The 18,485-nt window shown below is 41.1% G+C and overlaps 2 protein-coding genes across 4 annotated transcripts in view; one reads left to right on the top strand and one right to left on the bottom strand.

Moving 5' to 3' along the window:
* The window catches only part of nbeal2 (neurobeachin-like 2), a 110,114-nt gene extending 105,805 nt beyond the window's left edge, over nt 1-4,309 (bottom strand). For all 3 annotated transcript variants that reach the window (XM_080768902.1, XM_080768903.1, XM_080768904.1), the window contains exon 1: nt 3,709-4,309. In XM_080768902.1, the coding sequence (XP_080625028.1) occupies nt 3,709-3,789 (81 nt within the window). In that variant the 5' untranslated portion in view covers nt 3,790-4,309. The remainder of the gene's footprint in view (nt 1-3,708) is intronic.
* A 2,799-nt stretch (nt 4,310-7,108) lies between these two features.
* On the top strand, nt 7,109-18,399 carry ccdc12 (coiled-coil domain containing 12). The gene is made up of 7 exons (XM_080767790.1): nt 7,109-7,285; nt 10,284-10,366; nt 15,114-15,193; nt 15,340-15,401; nt 15,698-15,732; nt 15,880-15,956; nt 16,577-18,399. The coding sequence occupies exons 1-7, from the start codon at nt 7,202-7,204 to the stop codon at nt 16,654-16,656; spliced, it is 501 nt and encodes a 166-aa protein (XP_080623916.1). The 5' UTR covers nt 7,109-7,201; the 3' UTR covers nt 16,657-18,399.
* Nucleotides 18,400-18,485: the final 86 nt, after the last annotated feature.

Here is an 18,485-nt window from a genome sequence, read left to right as displayed (position 1 = left end):
AACCATAACTCATCAGCCTAGGATCTTACTCACGTGTCACAGTGAACTACAAATTGCCAAGAAAAGAAAATAAGCTGAACAAACAGAAGAATCTCTTGCTTAAAAAAAGAAACTAGGGCCAACATAATGTGAATAGTTCAAGGACAAAATGGTTAACATTAGTGGCTTAAAACATCATAATCCATGTATTAACAGAACACTATTTTTACCCAAAACGTCCAATCCTATGTAAGACCGTCTTAACATCTTTATGTGTTATGCATTGTTATAGAATTGTAGGCAAAAGCCTGGGTGTGTTTTCTATACAACTCAAACAAAGAGTATGTCTCAGGCAAATCTGTCACTGCTGACTGGTAAACAGGTGTAGAGTCTTGGTTATTATGCACAAATCCTGACTCCTTGCTCAGTTCTATTGATTTTCTACAGCAACCACAACCAGTCTCTTTGTGACTAACCTGAGACCATTTGAGAGAGCCTGTTTGTAAATGTGTTAAATGTCAAACCACTTATGCTAGCTCATAGGAAGTTTCACTGGACTACACTGGTAAAATTATATATATTATAGCACCAAAGCGCATACACATTCACCCTTTCATATTTCACACCCCTACGAGACAGAGGCAACCATGCAACCTGCTCACTGGGAGCAGTCAGGAGCGTCTTGCTCAAGGACACTTCAAACACAGCAGTGAGGAGGATCTGGGCATCAAACAAGGAACCTTTAGATTCCAAGATGGCCTCTCTAACTCCTGATCCAATATTTCTGCAAATATTGCAAAGCAGAAATAAGTACATAATAATATATGCCAAAATGCATACAGTATACACATATGCCATTAGCCATATCAATCCCAGACAATATCTAGTCTCATTGGATGACAATATCGAATTATATTAATAATAATAATATAATAATAATAACATTATTCTAAAACATTGGCTTATGGGACAACGGTGGGCGAGTGGTCATCAAAACACAGATTGTGGCAAGTGAATAGAACGTTCGGGTAAGTGGAGTTTGCTTTCAGGTTGCTGACGGGAAGTTCGTTTGAATGGGGAAGCAACAGTCTTCATTAAATACTCTTGGTTAATCATGAAAGAACAAATAATGCTACTGTTTTGCAAGTAGCAGTTGTGCTCATTTAGACTTTCAAAGTGACTGTCGCCACTCTGCAGATATCGTTTGTAATGGGCATGTGGGCCCGACGGGCAAGTGCCTCTGAGACCATTAGTGTCAACCCTTGCTAACGTGACCTCAGGATGTGATTGGCCAAGCTTTGCCTGACATATTCATCTGATCAGCACTACTAGAATTAGAATAGAAGTATCAACATATTCTCCAGTTCAATCTGAAAGTATAAGGTGGGGTGCCGAGTCTGGGACATCTTTTACTACAGTTTGGCAGTAAATGCAAGCCATTTGCTAATCTTTCTTTCCCTGGCAGTTGGCATGCTACAATGTCACACTTCTCCATGAGACAGGTCAGTAGGATGTGGCTGACCTCAGAAAAATGGTTGACAATGACAGCCGTCAAATCCAAAGGCTGACACACACACACACACACACACACACACACACACACACACACACACACACACACACACACACACACACACACACACACACACACACACACACACACAGGAGATGCTCTGGTACGTAAGTGTGATTGTGAGACTCGTGGGTCTCGTGTTAGCATAAGTAGAACAGGAAAAACCAAGTATTTCTGCACCCTTTTAGAGCCAAGTTCATATCAGTGTTATATTGACACAATGCTATTGCATACGCCACATTCCAAAAATATGAGGAAATGCTTCAAAGAAAACCATCTTTTGTTGTTGCAATTTGGTATGTGATGGATTAGATTACTGTATAAGCTTCTGTTTGAACAATCTTAGTGCTGATTTATTTTCCTTTGTTCGCCTATAGAGATTAAATATTACATCTGTTATACTCTGTTCTGTAATTGTGATGTGCTTTTATGTAAATATGAGCTACCACCAAGTAAAATGACATGCTTATTTGGCCAATGAAAGTGACACTCAGGCTTAAGTCAGCTTCAGACAGAGTATCTAAATCTAAATAGTTAAATCCTCATCACAATAAACATTGGCTAAAAGGTAGTGGTGGTGTTTCATTTAATATAAGGCAGGGTGTATCCTATTTCAGTGACTAGTGCACCCCCACTGACACTGACAGCAAAGGAATCAGGATAGTTGTGCGGGAACGCACAACTACCTCAACTATCTCACAACAGACTCTCGTATCGATTCTGACCGTTTCAATATATGTCAGAATTGATAAATACATCTACGAGAGTTTAAATCTTAGGCTAACCGACACCAGGGTCCCAGTACAGTACGAAGTGACCACGTGTACACACAAGTCTACAGACTGGCACCGCGCAAAGTCTGACAGTCACAGACTGTTACTGTCAGTACCTACCTACAGACACAACTTCTTCTTCAGGCACATTTTCACACAATCCCACACCCACAGGATACACAAAGGAAAGGTTATAGATGTGCGTTTGTCTATAATGATATTCGTCAGCAGAACAGGTCCATCAGCTTCAGCCCTGAGTTAACCTGTTTAGAACAGCTGGGCTGCACGCTGAGCAAAAGATTAAAAAATAAAAAGGAGGTTAAACATCTTTTATAGTTCCAGTAACTTTTCCCTGTCCTGGGGCATCTGAGGAAACAGATTGCAAGCCCAATAAATAATGTATTAATCATAGGCAAGCAATCTGTTAGGACAAAAATGCCACTGACAAAGAGCATGACAGATGACTTTTTACAATAGTTGACAACATTTTGTTGTTGTTCACCTTTCAAAGATGTATTAGACACACCCACGACAGGGGGAACACCGTTTGCAATATTGCCATAATAGTAGCAGCTATAGGCATACACCTGTGACCTTATGCACTCCTGTGCACAATTTAGTTCAGTAGTGTTACATTAGACATTTTGGTAGCATCTATCTAACCAGCAGTGTAGGCTACAGCAACTGCAGCCTGTCAGTCAGTGAAATGCCTTGGGCTATATCCTATATGTTGCATGACTGCATGCACATTAGACATGTGGTTTCTGGTTAGTTGGAATAATATGTAATCCTGTAAACCAAGGCCTGCATGCCCTTTGAAAACAAAATGCAAGATATCAGGACATAATGGAACGAATGTGTTACAGGTTTACGCTAAGTAGCTCAATTATAAAGTTATTGGAATATAGAAAACTAGTAAGATAAGATAATATTATAGCTGTGTACTAAAACAGAGCATTTCTCATACAGGAAGTGCCACAGTGACGTATCGCAGGTACACTCCAAGACAAGATCCTCCAAGTCTTTCTAAAACGCATTCCACGTAAAATACTATTAGCCTACATTTAATATTACTGCCAAAAGTTAAACACGGCTAAATGGCAGTGTTGTGGTCATCACTACTCCAATAGACTAAACTACTTCCTTGATACATTTTTAGTCATCATAATATGTTCGCTTACAGCTGCGGTGGACTGATGTAATCATGTAACGAAGCCTGCTTGGTCGCTTTCAGAATTATAACTTTTATACACGACACACTTTACCTTACATTGCATGGTCTCGTGAGTTTTGAATACATGCACACACACACGATGCGCGCAACAACAGGTGTCTGTCAGGCGGAGTTCCTTCCGCGCCTCTAGCCATACTCTCTCTACTCACCTTGGTGTAATATAACATCCACAGCTCGTACAGCCGCTCCTTTGATGCCATTCCTCCTCCGCCCTTGTGGTTGTTGTTCATTGATCCTGTTTCTCGTGTTTTCAGAAAACCATTAAACTTTCAGACTTCGTTCATATTATGCATTGTTTTTTTCCCAGCAGATACGCGGCAGCCAGGGCGCAACAACATGTCCATGCGAGCCACAGTCCGCTCCGAAAACCGTGTAAACGCAACACAACACAATCCCAAAGTGCATCGTCCATAAATAAGCTCCCAACTAAAGTTACAGTAATAATCGTCGGGTCAGAAGAGGAAACATGTTAGTGGAGGAGATCATCAGGCCCGTTGAGAAAACACAGGCAAGCGTGCAGAAAGAGCCATGTCCGCGTTCAGCTCTTTGCTTACCGACTGTATTCTAGACTAGAGAGTTCCCACGGAAGCGACAGATGCTGCTATCCGCTCAGTGTGTACAGTACAGCAGGCAGCTACTAGCTGTTCAACTACTCATAATAATATGACATGCTCTCTCCCTCTCTCCCTGGACAACAATATGTCTCCCCTTCGCTTTCTGCGCCGAGCGCTGCCCTCTTCTCTTCCTGTGGGAGCAACACAAGAGACACGCACCACTGACTGTTGACATGACAGAGTGAGCAACACGTTGACTGTAGGTAGGTTACATGGACACACACACACACACACACACACACACAGGTAGGGCTGATATACTCTTAAAGACACACACACACACACACACACACACACACACACACACACACACACACACACACACACACACACACACACACACACACACACACACACACACGCACACACACACGCACGCACACACACACGCACACACACACACACACACACACACACACACACACACACACACACACACACACACACAATTGAATAATGTGTGAACAACACACTGGCTATAGTGTAATATAATATTATTGAAAAGGAGGGACGAGGGGTACATTGGGAGAAGAATGCTGAAGATGGAACTGCCAGGTAAGAGGAGAAGAGGACCTCCAGGTGGCCAGGAGTCTTAAAAGAAGCTGCAGAAACAGAAGATGGAAACAGATGATCAACTGTGGCGACTGGCGACCCTGAAGAAGACTAGATAATAATTGTTATAAGAACACATGATTCTCATTATGCTTTATAATATATACATTATGTATAATGTGGTTTTCAACCAGTGTTCTGGGGACCACCAGTGGTCCTTGAGGGGATCCCAGGTAGTCCACAGCTAAAGGATGAAGTTGGTAACCAAATGGACCCTTATAGATCTTTAACTCTTGAGAGCGTAATATGAAACCCATTTGGTTTCATTTTACGCTCTCAAGGGTTAAATTATTGTTAAACATCTTCTGCCTTATTACAAGGAGTCTAAAGTAAACAGATTAGATTAGATAATGTAGAAGAATTGTTATTTCTGATATAAGTATTATAATAGGTTACTGAATTGTCATTGCTTTTGTGTGTATGTGTGTGTGTGTGTGTGTGTGTGTGTGTGTGTGTGTGTGTGTGTGTGTGTGTGTGTGTGTGTGTGTGTGTGTGTGTGTGTGTGTGTGTGTGTGTGTGTGTAAGATTTAAGAAGGAGGCCAAGTACAGAGCCCTGCATGGGGGCACAGGTATACGGGTGTAGGGGTTCTCAATGTCCGGTCCGGGGACCTCCAGGGGTCCATGGGGGGAGGTGTTCACATGGGATCCCCAGAAAAATGTTTTAACGCAGGATTACAATCATCTTAACCACTTTGTCCATATTTTATACGTTGGCCATTCAAAAATAGCAGATATACAAGCTTGCAGTTCGACATATCTGCTGTTTATTTACATCTTGATAGTATTTTCTTTACACAAATCTTCTCTTCTGGGTGTCCCTGGCGCACACAAAAAATTCAGATGGGGTCTGCGGTCAAATAAATATCAATTTGGGGGTCCTTGACATGAACATGTTTGAGAACTGAGCTATTAGGGTTGTGGTTAAAGCATGTACACTGTCATACTAATTAAATAAAAGATTCAATATTATAAAGCCTCACTATGTAGCTTTTTTTAATTAATACATTTTAATTTGTATGGTACGTATGATGATAAATGTATCCCTCCAGCAGGCATGCAGGCTCTCTTAGAAATGGAAACCAGCAGGTTCAAATCCGGGGTGGAAGAGGAAGGTTACATAGTGCTGCTTTAAAGGTCCGCTGACATTCCCCCTTTAAGTAAGACAATATATATACTTTATAAGTAGGCCTTATAAAGTGTGACGTTTGTAAAGTGTATTAACAATTGAGTGTAGAAATGTCAGGTGAGCATTATACGTTTATATGACCACAAATTATAATGTACCAGCATGTAATTATTCCACAGTGAAGAGTTCTAAAGGTTCTACACACTGATGAGTGATGCTGAGTCACTTGTATTGGTAGCAAGTTAGTGTAAACTTCCAACAATGTCCTCTTCATGTGATTCATTGTGGTTCTGTCCACACAAAACTATGCCATGCCAAATGCTGTACAATACATCACGGTGAAAAGTAATCGAGTACAATTTTGAGGTATTTTTTCCAATACTGTACTTAGGCCTACTGTACTATCTCAAAGGTAAATATTTGACATTTTACTAATTTATTGCTATAGTTATTTTGAAGAATTAGATTATTATTATTATAAAATGTTCATTAACTGATAAATGATTATAGCAAAAATGAAGTGGTGAACATTAGCCTACTATTTACAATTCAATGAAATTATTGAGAAATGTGCCTTTCTATAATGATTGTATATGCTTTTATGCTTAGGTAGGCCGCTTATCTTCATAAAAAAAAAAATATAACCAGAGAGGCTACTTTTTCACCACTTTTCTATCTTTTAACACAAGTTTATGTCCTATTGAACCCAGCTTGGTTGTGCCATTGCTGGCTCCTGTTGGTCAACTAGGAGGATGGCCACACAGTGACCGTGAAGGCAGCTGTATTGCCATGGCAATGCCCTACATTCCTCACCAGGACCTCTGTCACTGGCATGATGACAGCCACTGCCAGGGCGACTATGGGCGAGGGTGGCATTTCAGCTCATGCATTACATTTACATTAATGTAGAATAATAAAATGAGAACATGTAACCTAAGTCATGCACAAACTGACTGAAAAGGAAACGTGGTCATGAGAAGCATGCACTCCTTGGCTTAAATTGTCTATGAAACCTAGATCCTCATCCTATATGAATGAGATAGCAGGGGACGTGGAGACCTGTTTCTGCTAAATGTAAAAAATAAAAAATAATAAAAAAAGGAAAGGAAAAACAAACAACAAAGACCTGGCAACATGCCACCCATGGCTCTGATCTGATCTCTACTCTAAGCTCTGATGCCACCAGAATCGATGCACTCGACCTTCCATAGAAAATAAATCGTCAGGCCAGATCAATGGATTGGCGATACAACAGATTCTTCATCTTCAGAACGTGAACAAGAGATAAACATGGAGAAAAACGTCGGATCCTTACAGGAACAAGCTCTGAAGAGAAAGGAGAGGCTGAAAGCCCTGAAAAGCAGACACACTCAGGTACACATTCAATGAGCGGGGATTCTATGTCCGAATAACGAGACACGACAACTCGGAAGAGAAGCATGTGTTTACCTACACAGTTAGCCAGCTAGCTACTTAGCTATCCTGTTATAGCTACCGGTAGTTTTCTTCTAGTGCTACCATTATTCTGTTCTGTTTCAATGCTTCTTTTGTACTTGTATATAAAAACAACGTTACGAGCAAGAAGTGAAATACATAAGGTCTAATATTCCTACAATTGCTACAAAACCTGAATATTCAGTCTGTTTAGGGCATAAACAAGAAGTTGAAGGCTAAAATTAAGTCTGATGATAATAATGATGTACCGCACATTTTCACATCATATATACTTCACACCATGTTTTCATTTTAAACATTTTTTGACAAAATAGCCAATTTTACATCTAGGTGCCCAGATGTCCCCTAGTCCCCACCTATCCTCATCCTGTGTATCCAGCCGATCAGACACCCTGGCCCCATTCTAGTGCCTGAATGGGACACTAGCTTAGCTTCATCATTATTGTAGTTTTTTTTGGACATTAATGCATTTACCTTTCTCCATAGAGAGAGAGAGAGAGAGAGAGAGAGAGAGAGAGGTGAGAGAGAGGGACAGGACAGTGAAGAGAGAGACAGGATGATGGTGAGAGAGAGACAGGACAGTGAAGAGAGAGAGACGGCCTCACAGGACAGTGAAGAGAGAGACAGGACAGCGAGAGAGAGACATGGCGAGAGAGACAGGATGATGGTGAGAGAGAGGCAGTATGCTGGTGAGAGAGAGGCAGGATGATGGTGAGAGAGAGGCAGTATGCTGGTGAGAGAGAGCCGGAACATCCATCAGATGTATTTCCCCCTGATACGATATTTTCCGACCAATCACAACACTTGTTTCATAGAGAATGTAAACAGATTTGTAAAGCGCCAACGTAATTTCCTTCAGCAGTACTTCTGCCAAATTCCAGCAATGCACTCTACAGCGGGCGTCTTGCCCAGCGTGGCTGCATCTTGCATCTTGGTGAAGCGACTGTCTGGAAGCGGCTTGACTCTTCATTTAATAACTTTCAGTGTGCTGCTGAACATATGGCCTTACACGTCTATGACTGGCGATTGATGTTTGCAGATCAATAAAACAAAATCTATTTGATATATTAGTACTGATTAACTCTGGCATCCGTATTTTGGCCAAACAAACGATCAAAAATATCTGATCTACACTACTGATCTGACGCTGTTAGTGGGGAGGGGGGCTTACCATCTACTTTCACCAGAAAAACCACTGTTTTCTTATTTCTTTCAGCAATGAGTTCAATATAAAATTCAATATAATAATGTAATATATCGGTATATATCTCAGAAAAAAACGCAGTTCTAATTACAGTCCAACAAAACAAACTGCCTTTGGCTACACACTCGCACAAGTTTATGAAGACAAAAGGCACAGTAGTTAAACTATCTAACACCTGCTAAATATACATAGGTCTATTCAAATGCAGCTCTCATGGATTGAAGTTCTTCTCAGTCGCCATGACTGATTTCAGTCATTTGGATTCAATAGAAGCCAGCATGTCTTCTATGATTAAAGCATGTTATGCAGTGAAAACAGCCCTATCCTGTGTGTTACCAGTAAACCTCAACACTTCAGCTTTTCACTTGGTCATGTTGTATGTGAGTTGTCATGCAGAGTAGGTTAGGTTTAGCCCAATCTGGGTAGTAGACTAGTACCCATCGGCAAACAAAGGAATAACAGCGGCAGCGGCCTCTTTTCCTTTGAGTTTGGTCTCTCTCTCTCTCTCACTTCTCACCTTGACTTCAGCCTATTCTTCTGCGACACTTTGAGAGTCCTTCGATCATTTATTTACCCCTTGAACAGGAAACCTTGCTCCAAGCTTTCTACAAGCTCACAACGCGGCACCGTTGGGATCTTCTTTTATTTCTTCATGAAGTTACTGGGGGGGAAAAAAGCAATGATTGTTTTTAAAATTCATGAACATTTTTTCTTTTTTAAGCTTGTTTTTTTTTAAAGAATAATAATTGAAAGGAAATGTAGGAAACAAAAACTAAAGGGACCCATAAAAAAGTGACTGTGGTTTTGGAACCAGTGAAATAAGCTGCTGTAGATGAGAGAGCGTGTTGCTTTGGGCCTAGCTGTGTCTGTGTGAATGACGTTGATGTTGCTGTTTTCCTGCTGCACTGTACTTCTTGAAGAATGACTCGGTCAACTGAATTGTTCTCGCAGGTGGACAGGAAGGCTCTTCAGGAAAACGGGGAGTTGGGTGGGGTTCCTTATTTTCTACACATTTGTTTTTACCAGTGCACAGTACCGTGTAGGCTGAGGACTCAGCTCAGTGTTTTTACCAGTGCACAGTACCGTGTAGGCTGAGGACTCAGCTCAGTGTTTTTACCAGTGCACAGTACCGTGTAGGCTGAGGACTCAGCTCAGTGGCTTTGGCTGCATTGGGAACGTCTTATTTCTTGAAATGAGCATGAGATTGGAATTGTGGCAACAGATGGAAACTGAGCATGCATTTCTGTGATTGAGAAGTCCCCTGACATTCAGATTGTTTTATTTTATTGAATAGGGTTTGGGGTGAGTGCTAAAACATCTTCACCAGCTTGCTGTAGCCAGTACATTTTGGGTAAAACCTGCTGAGCATGACCTACTTTGTGCTTACACTGAGCCATAATTCCTGCCACACATTTTCCCTGCAGAACCTCAGAACCAATCCTAGTGGGGCCTGGTTTTACCTGATTTGGTCTAATAATCCCTGAAGCTAAAATACTGCTTTGAACAAAAATTTACAAAAATGCAAATTTATAATTTCCCTCTAATTTGACTCTCAAATCAGACCAACCATAAAGGTTGTGCTTCTCTGTTTACTTACGGTATGCAAATACTTAACGTTCCTGGTTCTAATCTATGAGATCTACTGCAATGAACACGATTTGTTGGAGCAATGCTAACCCCCCCCCCCCCCATGTTGTATTGACTTCCAAACAGGGGAGAGAGTTGGAGGATGGCGAGCCTGACCGGAAGAGAGCCTTGGAAGAAGAAGAGGTCGTGGAGGAAGAACAGAGGCATAGGTAGGTTTGTCTCATTATACAAACGCACGCAGCGGGGCTTTTAAGTATGTCAATTACACACCAGGCCATGGGCAGTTTTTGTGTGATTCATTTGACAGACATTATGCTGTTTCTTTCAAACTGCACATTACGTGGTGATAAATCAACTTCAAGCTATTTCTAATTTGGAACAGGGTTGATTTTTCTGAGTTTCCGTACTGTGAATAAAGCCATCAATCTGTATGAATCGGCCATCATCTACAGTATACTTATGATGCAAACTATTTGCATTGGTCTCTCTCTCTTTCTCTCTCACACACATTACTGTGTTTACTCTGTCCTGGATCACAGCACTGTGTTAATAGCTGCTCAAATATCCTGCAGACCACTGGGCTTTGTTTCTAAGCCAGCCGCTAGGAAAAAGGGCAGTCGTCTCCCTCATCCTACTACAGGAGCCCTTTTCCATTGTTTATGTTTAATGACTGTGTGCGCCAAATGCCCTCAGAGACACTCCCTCTAGTCTAACAGGATGGGACTGTGTCATTGTGGACCGAGAATCTCTTGCGCGAGGCCTAATTCACTGAGTTTGTGTGTGTGTGTGTGTGTGTGTGTGTGTGTGTGTGTGTGTGTGTGTGTGTGTGTGTGTGGAGTCTGTGGACAGAATGGATTGGTAGTGGCCTGGATGTGTACAGGACGGGTGTGTTGTGCGTCGTGTTAGCAATGACTAATTCAAGGTGGCAGCCTTGCACCGACAGCAAAGTGTGAGTGTAAGATAGACAGGTGGTGTCGTGTGCTGCAGAGTATTAACATTTCATGGGAGCTCTGTGTTCTGGTTGCTGAGCCACATAGTGTTTTCACCTAATCGCAAGGTCATAGGTTACAGTCCAGGTCAGGTCATCTCTCTTTTTACCACCTGTCTGTCTCTAAGATGGGTCTACTAACGGCGTGGCTAACATGGATCTCGTATATCATGTGGCCAGTTGATGTCGGCATGTTCCAATTGACTTGAATGACTTTTAGGATACATTTTAAGTTTGAAATGTTAAATAGTATAACACATACAGTATAATTAGTATACAGTAAATATAAAGGAATGTATTTCCATGGCCTAATGGCTGCATTCACAAAAAATGTGCTGATCGGTTTGTGAGATTAGCTCTGGACACGCATACACACACACACACACACACACACACACACCCACACACACACACACACACACACTCACTCACAGAGACCCTCTTCTAGACTGCTTGGCTTGGCTCTGATTTCCATTAATACGGTGAAGTGCTTAACATATTTTGAAAAACAACATGAGAGAACACAGGGAGGGAATCAATGGGCTTTTTATTCATAAAGTATTTCAGGCCCACAGGCTGATGCCACATGAATAATCATGTTTTATGTTTTCAAAACAGTAAAAAAAAAAAGGAAGTTTAGGGATAAAGCCATAAAGGGCAAAAATAGGGCCCTATGTGTGTGGTGTTCAGTGAAGCCACACTATACAGCCTGTCTGCGTGTGTTAATTTCCTAACGTGGTGACTCTGGTGACGTCTATGCCTCATTTGGCTAAATGGAAATGGTGCTCTTCATAAATGGCCTACTTAATCTGCAAGTACAAAAGTGCTTCACATGAACTATGTTCATGTATGTTATAATGAAGAGAATTTCAGTCCCAATATCCACACTCTTCACCAGTTACTAGAGTGTTTTGCGCACACACCGTGCTGCTTCCGTTTCATGACATCATGCATGTATACTGCATGTGTATGTTCTACTTTATGAGGGGGCAGACATACTGGCCATACAGTATATAACTGAATAAAGAAGGCGCTGGACTGCATGATTGGAGCCATTGGAGCCTTTCATTTTAATAACTAAAAAATAAAAAAAGACAACGTTCAGATCTTTGTCAGGTCATCCTGACCCTGCTATTAAAATAACAAATGTGAGCCCTTTTCATCTGAGTCGCTCCAGCGCCGCCTTTATTCGCCTATTGTAGAGAGCCTGGCCTCACCATAAAAATGGACAATAATAATAATGATATAATATCTGCAGCAGATTTCAACAGTAAGAGGCGGCGGTAGGCTGGAGGTTAGGAGTGATGGAGTACCTAGGCAGGCTGGCAGAGAAAATCTGGGCTCCCTGGACAACCACAATTAGCATGCCCTTGAGCAAATCCTTCCTGAAGAGATTAGGTTGGCAAAATCTGTCATCTCTTTTTAATACTTGTGAAAACACATTGTGTCGATTGATTTTTCATGATATTTATTATATTATTTATTATACATGATATACTGTATGCAATTTGTTTATAATAATATATCATTCTTGTCTCGTTATTTTATGTATCATGACATTTTCGATTATAATGTTTATTTTCCACATTTTATTCCAGATACTGTTTCTAAAATAGGTTCTATTTTCGTGTTCAAATAGGAGCTTAATTAACATAAGGAAAGCTTTTCTGAACGTATCTGAAGTGGTATAAGAAGAGGCGGTGTTTGGTATCACTGTCTTTGAGACTTCAGAGGTGCTATGAGATGTCTGTGTAGAGTTGAGACATGGCCGCGTTCTGCCAAGAGAGGAACATGACTAGCATTTGTACTCGTACCCATACAAGGCACCACTCTGTCTGTGTGTGGCCTTCATAGTTGTGTCCAGAGTATTGCCCTCCTCGCTGTAGCCACACTGCCATTGAATCACTGCTCAGGGCCGACCTTGGGAGTTAGTGCTGTCCACAACATAGTTGCAATATCCCCCGTTTGAAGGCCAGAGCCTTCCCGTTTCCCTCCTCTGTAATATAAATATAAAACGGAAATATCTTAAAAAAACATGACAAAAAAAGCCATGACAAAGAAGCCACTGAGTAATACCACCCCCCCATCCCCCCCCAAAAAAGAAAAAAAGAATCGTAGTTATGAATAGCCTTATGCACGCCCTATAAACAATTATACAGTGACAGACCACTTACCAACACATTGCAAGTGTCAATGCTTCCCCGAGGCAGAATTCAAAACAAATAAATGCATAAATAATGAACATACTAATAATAAACCCTACACAAATCGTATAGAGCATAATAACAGTTGCTCCACGCCACGCTGGAGGTTCCCTTGACAAATGTGACCTTGTAACTCTTGTCTGTCTCTGCTGGGCTCGAGGAACAAATCTACACAGCCATCACCACCCAGACTCGGCAGGAATTCCACCGTGTAAAAAAAAGGGAAAAAAAAGACTGGCGATGAAAGATTACATAATAGAAGCACAAAGCAAAAGACATTCCTCAGCTGTTTGCCGATCTCGACTCGAACCCCACAGAGCAGGTGGATGGTGTTAATGAGATGTGTTCTAAACACGGATAAAAGGGAGCCTTATTCCCTGGGTCCAAACTAAAGACCTAACAGCCCCCATCCTAGATGCAAGAGGTGCAGCTGTAAAGGGCCCTTCTGTCTCCTGATCTCTGGAGAACGTTTGACTACACTGCCACCTGCTGGTGCTCAGTGTATATATATACCTGCCAAAAACCTCTCCATAGTTGAATTTCTTTCGTTTCATTTTTTGGGGGTTTTCTTTTTTTTTCTTCAAATCAATGCCCTACTTGCTCATACTAACTACAGTACAGCGTCAAACAAAAGCATCAAAAGTAGCAGATCCACAAGCTCAAAATGCGGCACAAATGATTTGAATCCTGGAAAGAAATAATGTTTTCTTTGCATAACTCAGTGCTATTGAACACCATTTACATCTTTGTATTGGTTAAAAAAAAATATTGAACCAATGAAAAGTATTAAAGCGCTTCGGACAAAACCTTAACCTTTTAACAGACAGTTTGGATCCTCAAACTGTCTGCTAAAGCAACTAACTCCAACCACCTCTCCCACTCCCATGCAAGTAATTGACAATACATAAAGTCACAATACCAACTTTGATGAGGCAGTATTGCTTTGTTTTAAAAAAAAATATATATATAAGGTTTCTTCATTTCCTGAAAAATGTATACCGGTATTTTTCATTTCCTAAAAATGTTACATTTTGCAGTTAGTAACAGGTACAGCAGAGCATGGGAATCTGTGCTCTTTGGTTGTATACTTTGTTATCAGCATTGTCCAAAGATTTATTCAATCATGTACGCCTGTGCTTTTGTTCTGAGGAGTGAGGACAGGACGGTGAAGAGGGGCACAAAAGTGAGGCCAGACAGGAGGAATGTTGTTGGTTATTTGGTTGAGCCATTCAATTAATTCTCCACGGTAAAACGTTGTGGATTTTTAAAAAAAATTGTCAAGTTGTGACAGTAACTGTCAATAAACACTGACATGTTTTGATCACGATGCAGTACTCAAATGTTTCTGTCACATTAACATGGATGGAGCTTTGCTGCCTACAATGGCTGTATTTTGTTTTTGTAAAATATGTTTAATTAAGAATAGAACAGATTATAAAAAAAGGAAGGAACATAAATACTGTTGAGTGAGTGAGAGACATTAACATAAAATAAAGTTTTAAGATGAAATGCTGCCATGGAAAACAAAAAAACACTTGATATGATGATAGTCGACCACACCAATGGTATCATGTCTGTTAAGTGCTACAATGGCTGTAGTTTTTTAGCCACGACTATGTATATGGACAATCTCTGTTGCTCTTAATGTCCTGCCTACAGCAAGTATCGATGGATTTATTGTATGGATGGACTCCTACCGACAAAGACATGGAAATAAGACTGAAGAACAGTGGTGTATTATATAACTGCCTTCTATGTTCTCAGAGAGCTGAAACTACGGAACTACACCCCAGAGGATGAAGAGCTGAAGGAGTGCCAAGTACCCAAAGCCAAGCCTGCATCAGGTTAGTTCATGGTGACAGGATCTCGGAGCAGTATTGTGTGTTTTATTTGTCTTTGGTGGTGAACTTGAAACATATGAAGAACCCATGTGTCATCTGATTGATTCTATTCATGTGTCGTGCGTCTATTTGCTCATTCTTGTTTTCAGTTGAAGAAAAAGTTAAGGATCAGCTTGAGGCAGCAAATCCAGAGCCCATCATTGAAGAAGTGGTAAGCAGTCTTTTAGCCTATTTCCGATTGTCCTTCACATGATTGGACTATATAACATGTTGACAGTCATTTATTTACTTATTATATATGTTTGCTGTGCTCTTCATTTGGGAGTACAGGACAGGCAGCGGGAGGCTAATGTTTAGAAATAAAAAATAATTCCTCTGTGCTTCACCAGAATACTGTGCAATTTAGTAAGCCGTCTTAAATCTGATCTCAGGTCAGAATGGGATATTATGCAGCCCACACTGAGTTGGTTCCCCACTCACAACTGTGTGTCCTCCTTACTTTTGTAGGATTTGGCTAACCTTGCTCCTAGAAAGCCAGATTGGTAAGCTGTTTTCATTTGTTTTTCTTTGCACACGATTGATCAAAATCATACATTTTCCTAATCCCTGCTATTTTATGGCATGGGTCTCCATCGTACAAGCAAGTATAAATCAAGCTTTGTGTGTTGACATTGTGATCATGGACGTAGGGATCTAAAGCGAGACGTTGCGAAAAAACTGGAGAAGCTTGAGAGACGAACGCAGAGAGCCATCGCAGAACTAATACGTGAGTAATGGCCTGTCCCACTGTCTGCTGCTTTGGCATGTTATCAGTGTGCTGCTCTATGCATGCATTATTAGGTTAATTGCTTGGTGATTTCCAGACTCAGCGGAGGCTCCAAACCACCTGTTAACATCACTGTTGTGATTCCCCTCACTGTTGAATGATCTAAATGGAAGTTCTAAAAATAGGCCTCTGACATATGGCAACAAACCAGCCGAACATAAAGCTGGTTCAACTGTATGATCAGATCGTGTTTTTGTTAGATGTCTATGATGGGAGGTGCCTTTTAATTTACATGTTCTCACCAAGCCCCCTTTTCACATCCATAATGTGTAGATCATCATCCCAATACAATAGCATGATGAATCTGAGCATTGCACTGGATATTCACCCACTCCTGTGTGTGTGTGTGTGTGTGTGTGTGTGTGTGTGTGTGTGTGTGTGTGTGTGTGTGTGTGTGTGTGTGTGTGTGTGTGTGTGTGTGTGTGTGTGTGTGTGTGTGTGTGTGTGTGTGTGTGTGTGTGTGTGTGTGTGTGTGTGTGTGTGTGTGTGTGTGTGTGTGTGTGTGTGTGTGTGTGTGTGTGTGTGTGTGTGTGTGTGTGTGTGTGTGTGTCTGTCTGCAGGGGACCGTCTGCAAGGCAGTGAGTTGGAGCTGGCTGACGCAGTGGGAGCAGTAGGAACGGTGGATGGCGACTCGGACTAGATTCACGGTTCACGGTGGTGGCCATGGAGGCCACAGAATCCTGCATATGCCATCCAAATGATTGGATGGCACCACAACAGAGACTTTGGTTTGGTAGAACTGCACTGGGAAGTGATTCAATCAACATCTTTTTTTTTTTTTTATTATCTTTATTGGTTTGTTTCACAGAAGCATTTAAATACTGAGTTTGAAAAATAATAAATGGTGGCATTAACAGCTTCTCTTAAATAAACCCCACAAGTATGACATAAAAGAGTAAACACATTAAATTTTCACCCCAAAGAAAAAGGACAACAGAAAACAAGACAAACAGACCTTAAATACAGGATCAGTAAAAGTTGGCAGACAAAAACAGACAAAACAACAGTACACAACATCCTATAAACAATCATAGGTACATGATACATCCATAATCTGCATTACATCACAGCAATCCAATCACAGTATAAGCTACTTTTAAATCAAAAGTCCAGCAGACCTCACTCATCCCCAAGCAGAGACGGATTCAAATTATTAATGAATGGACCCCATATCCTCCCAAACCCAAATCGGAAGAACCATTCAAGGAGAGTCTAATCTTCTCCAGTTTTACACAGTACAAGGTGTCCCTAACCCAATGAGTGTGAGAAGGGGAAGTGGGCGATTTCCAGTTGGTCAGAATTAGTCTCCTAGCTAACAGAGTGACAAAGGCCAAAACATCCCTCTCTGGTTTAGAGAGCGATGGTACTGAGGGGAAAACACCAAACAGGGCCCCCAAAGGTGTGGGCTCCACTCTTTGCCCGACTATCATTGATAAGGAATGAAAGATATCGGTCCAATATTTGTGTAGAGAAGGGCAGAGCCAGAACGTATGGATGAGGTCTGCGGGAGCTTGCCGACATCTATCACACAACCTGGCCTTGGTGTAGTAGACACGGTGTAGTAATTTACATTGAATAAGAGCATGCCTCGCAACAAATAGAGGACCCATGTACCCGATGTAGAATTGTATCCCAAACCTCCTCAGTTATCTCCTCTCCTATATCCACCTCTCAACGAGCCTTTAAGGAATCCAAAGACTCTGGGCGCAAACAACAAATCTCATCATAAATACACGAGATCGCACCCCTCAAGGTTGGTAACGGAGTCAGAAGGGTGTCTATAACAGAGTCATTAGGTAAATTTGGAAACATGGGAAATGTTTTCTGAGCAAAACTACGGACCTGTATTCGATCAACATTTTTAAAGTTGTCTCTTTGTCGTCAACTTTGTATTCATTCTACAAACCTTTAAAGGACCATACCAGTGTTACATGCCATTGCTAATATTGAACACATAGTTTACATAAACCTTTACAATTTGTCCCAAAAGGGTTTTAATACTGTGTGTTTGTCAATAAGCATTACAGAATGTACCTAGACACTCACTATTGTTAAATAAAAGTTGTCTCAGTGGCTGTAGTAATAAAGTAATTGTAGATCAAATAAACGGCTAGTTATTTTCAAAAGTGAATTTACCTAATAGCAGTCGCAGCGTGTTTGGCAGTGAATGACGTTTTAAAATGTTAGTTGAGATCTATATTCTGCTAATGGCTGAAAGTCCACATTAGACTGGTGTGGTCCTTTAACAAGAGACCTCAGTGTCACACCACATACCGTTTGACTGCAACAGTGTACACAGTACAAATTGCTTCCCATGAGTTGTAAACTACTACTGTCTTATTGTGTCTTTTTATATTGTGAAGTAAAATTTCGATTTTCTTAATGCCCTTGTTGATTTTTATGAAGTCTGTGTTGCTCATCAAGAGAAAGAGGAGGCAAAACTCATAACATTTATTCAGAAAAGTTTGC

This window comes from Protomyctophum bolini, assembly GCF_963924005.1.
Source record: "Protomyctophum bolini genome assembly, chromosome: 7".
NCBI lineage: Eukaryota > Metazoa > Chordata > Actinopteri > Myctophiformes > Myctophidae > Protomyctophum > Protomyctophum bolini.
This window is presented reverse-complemented; position numbering and strand designations above follow the sequence as displayed.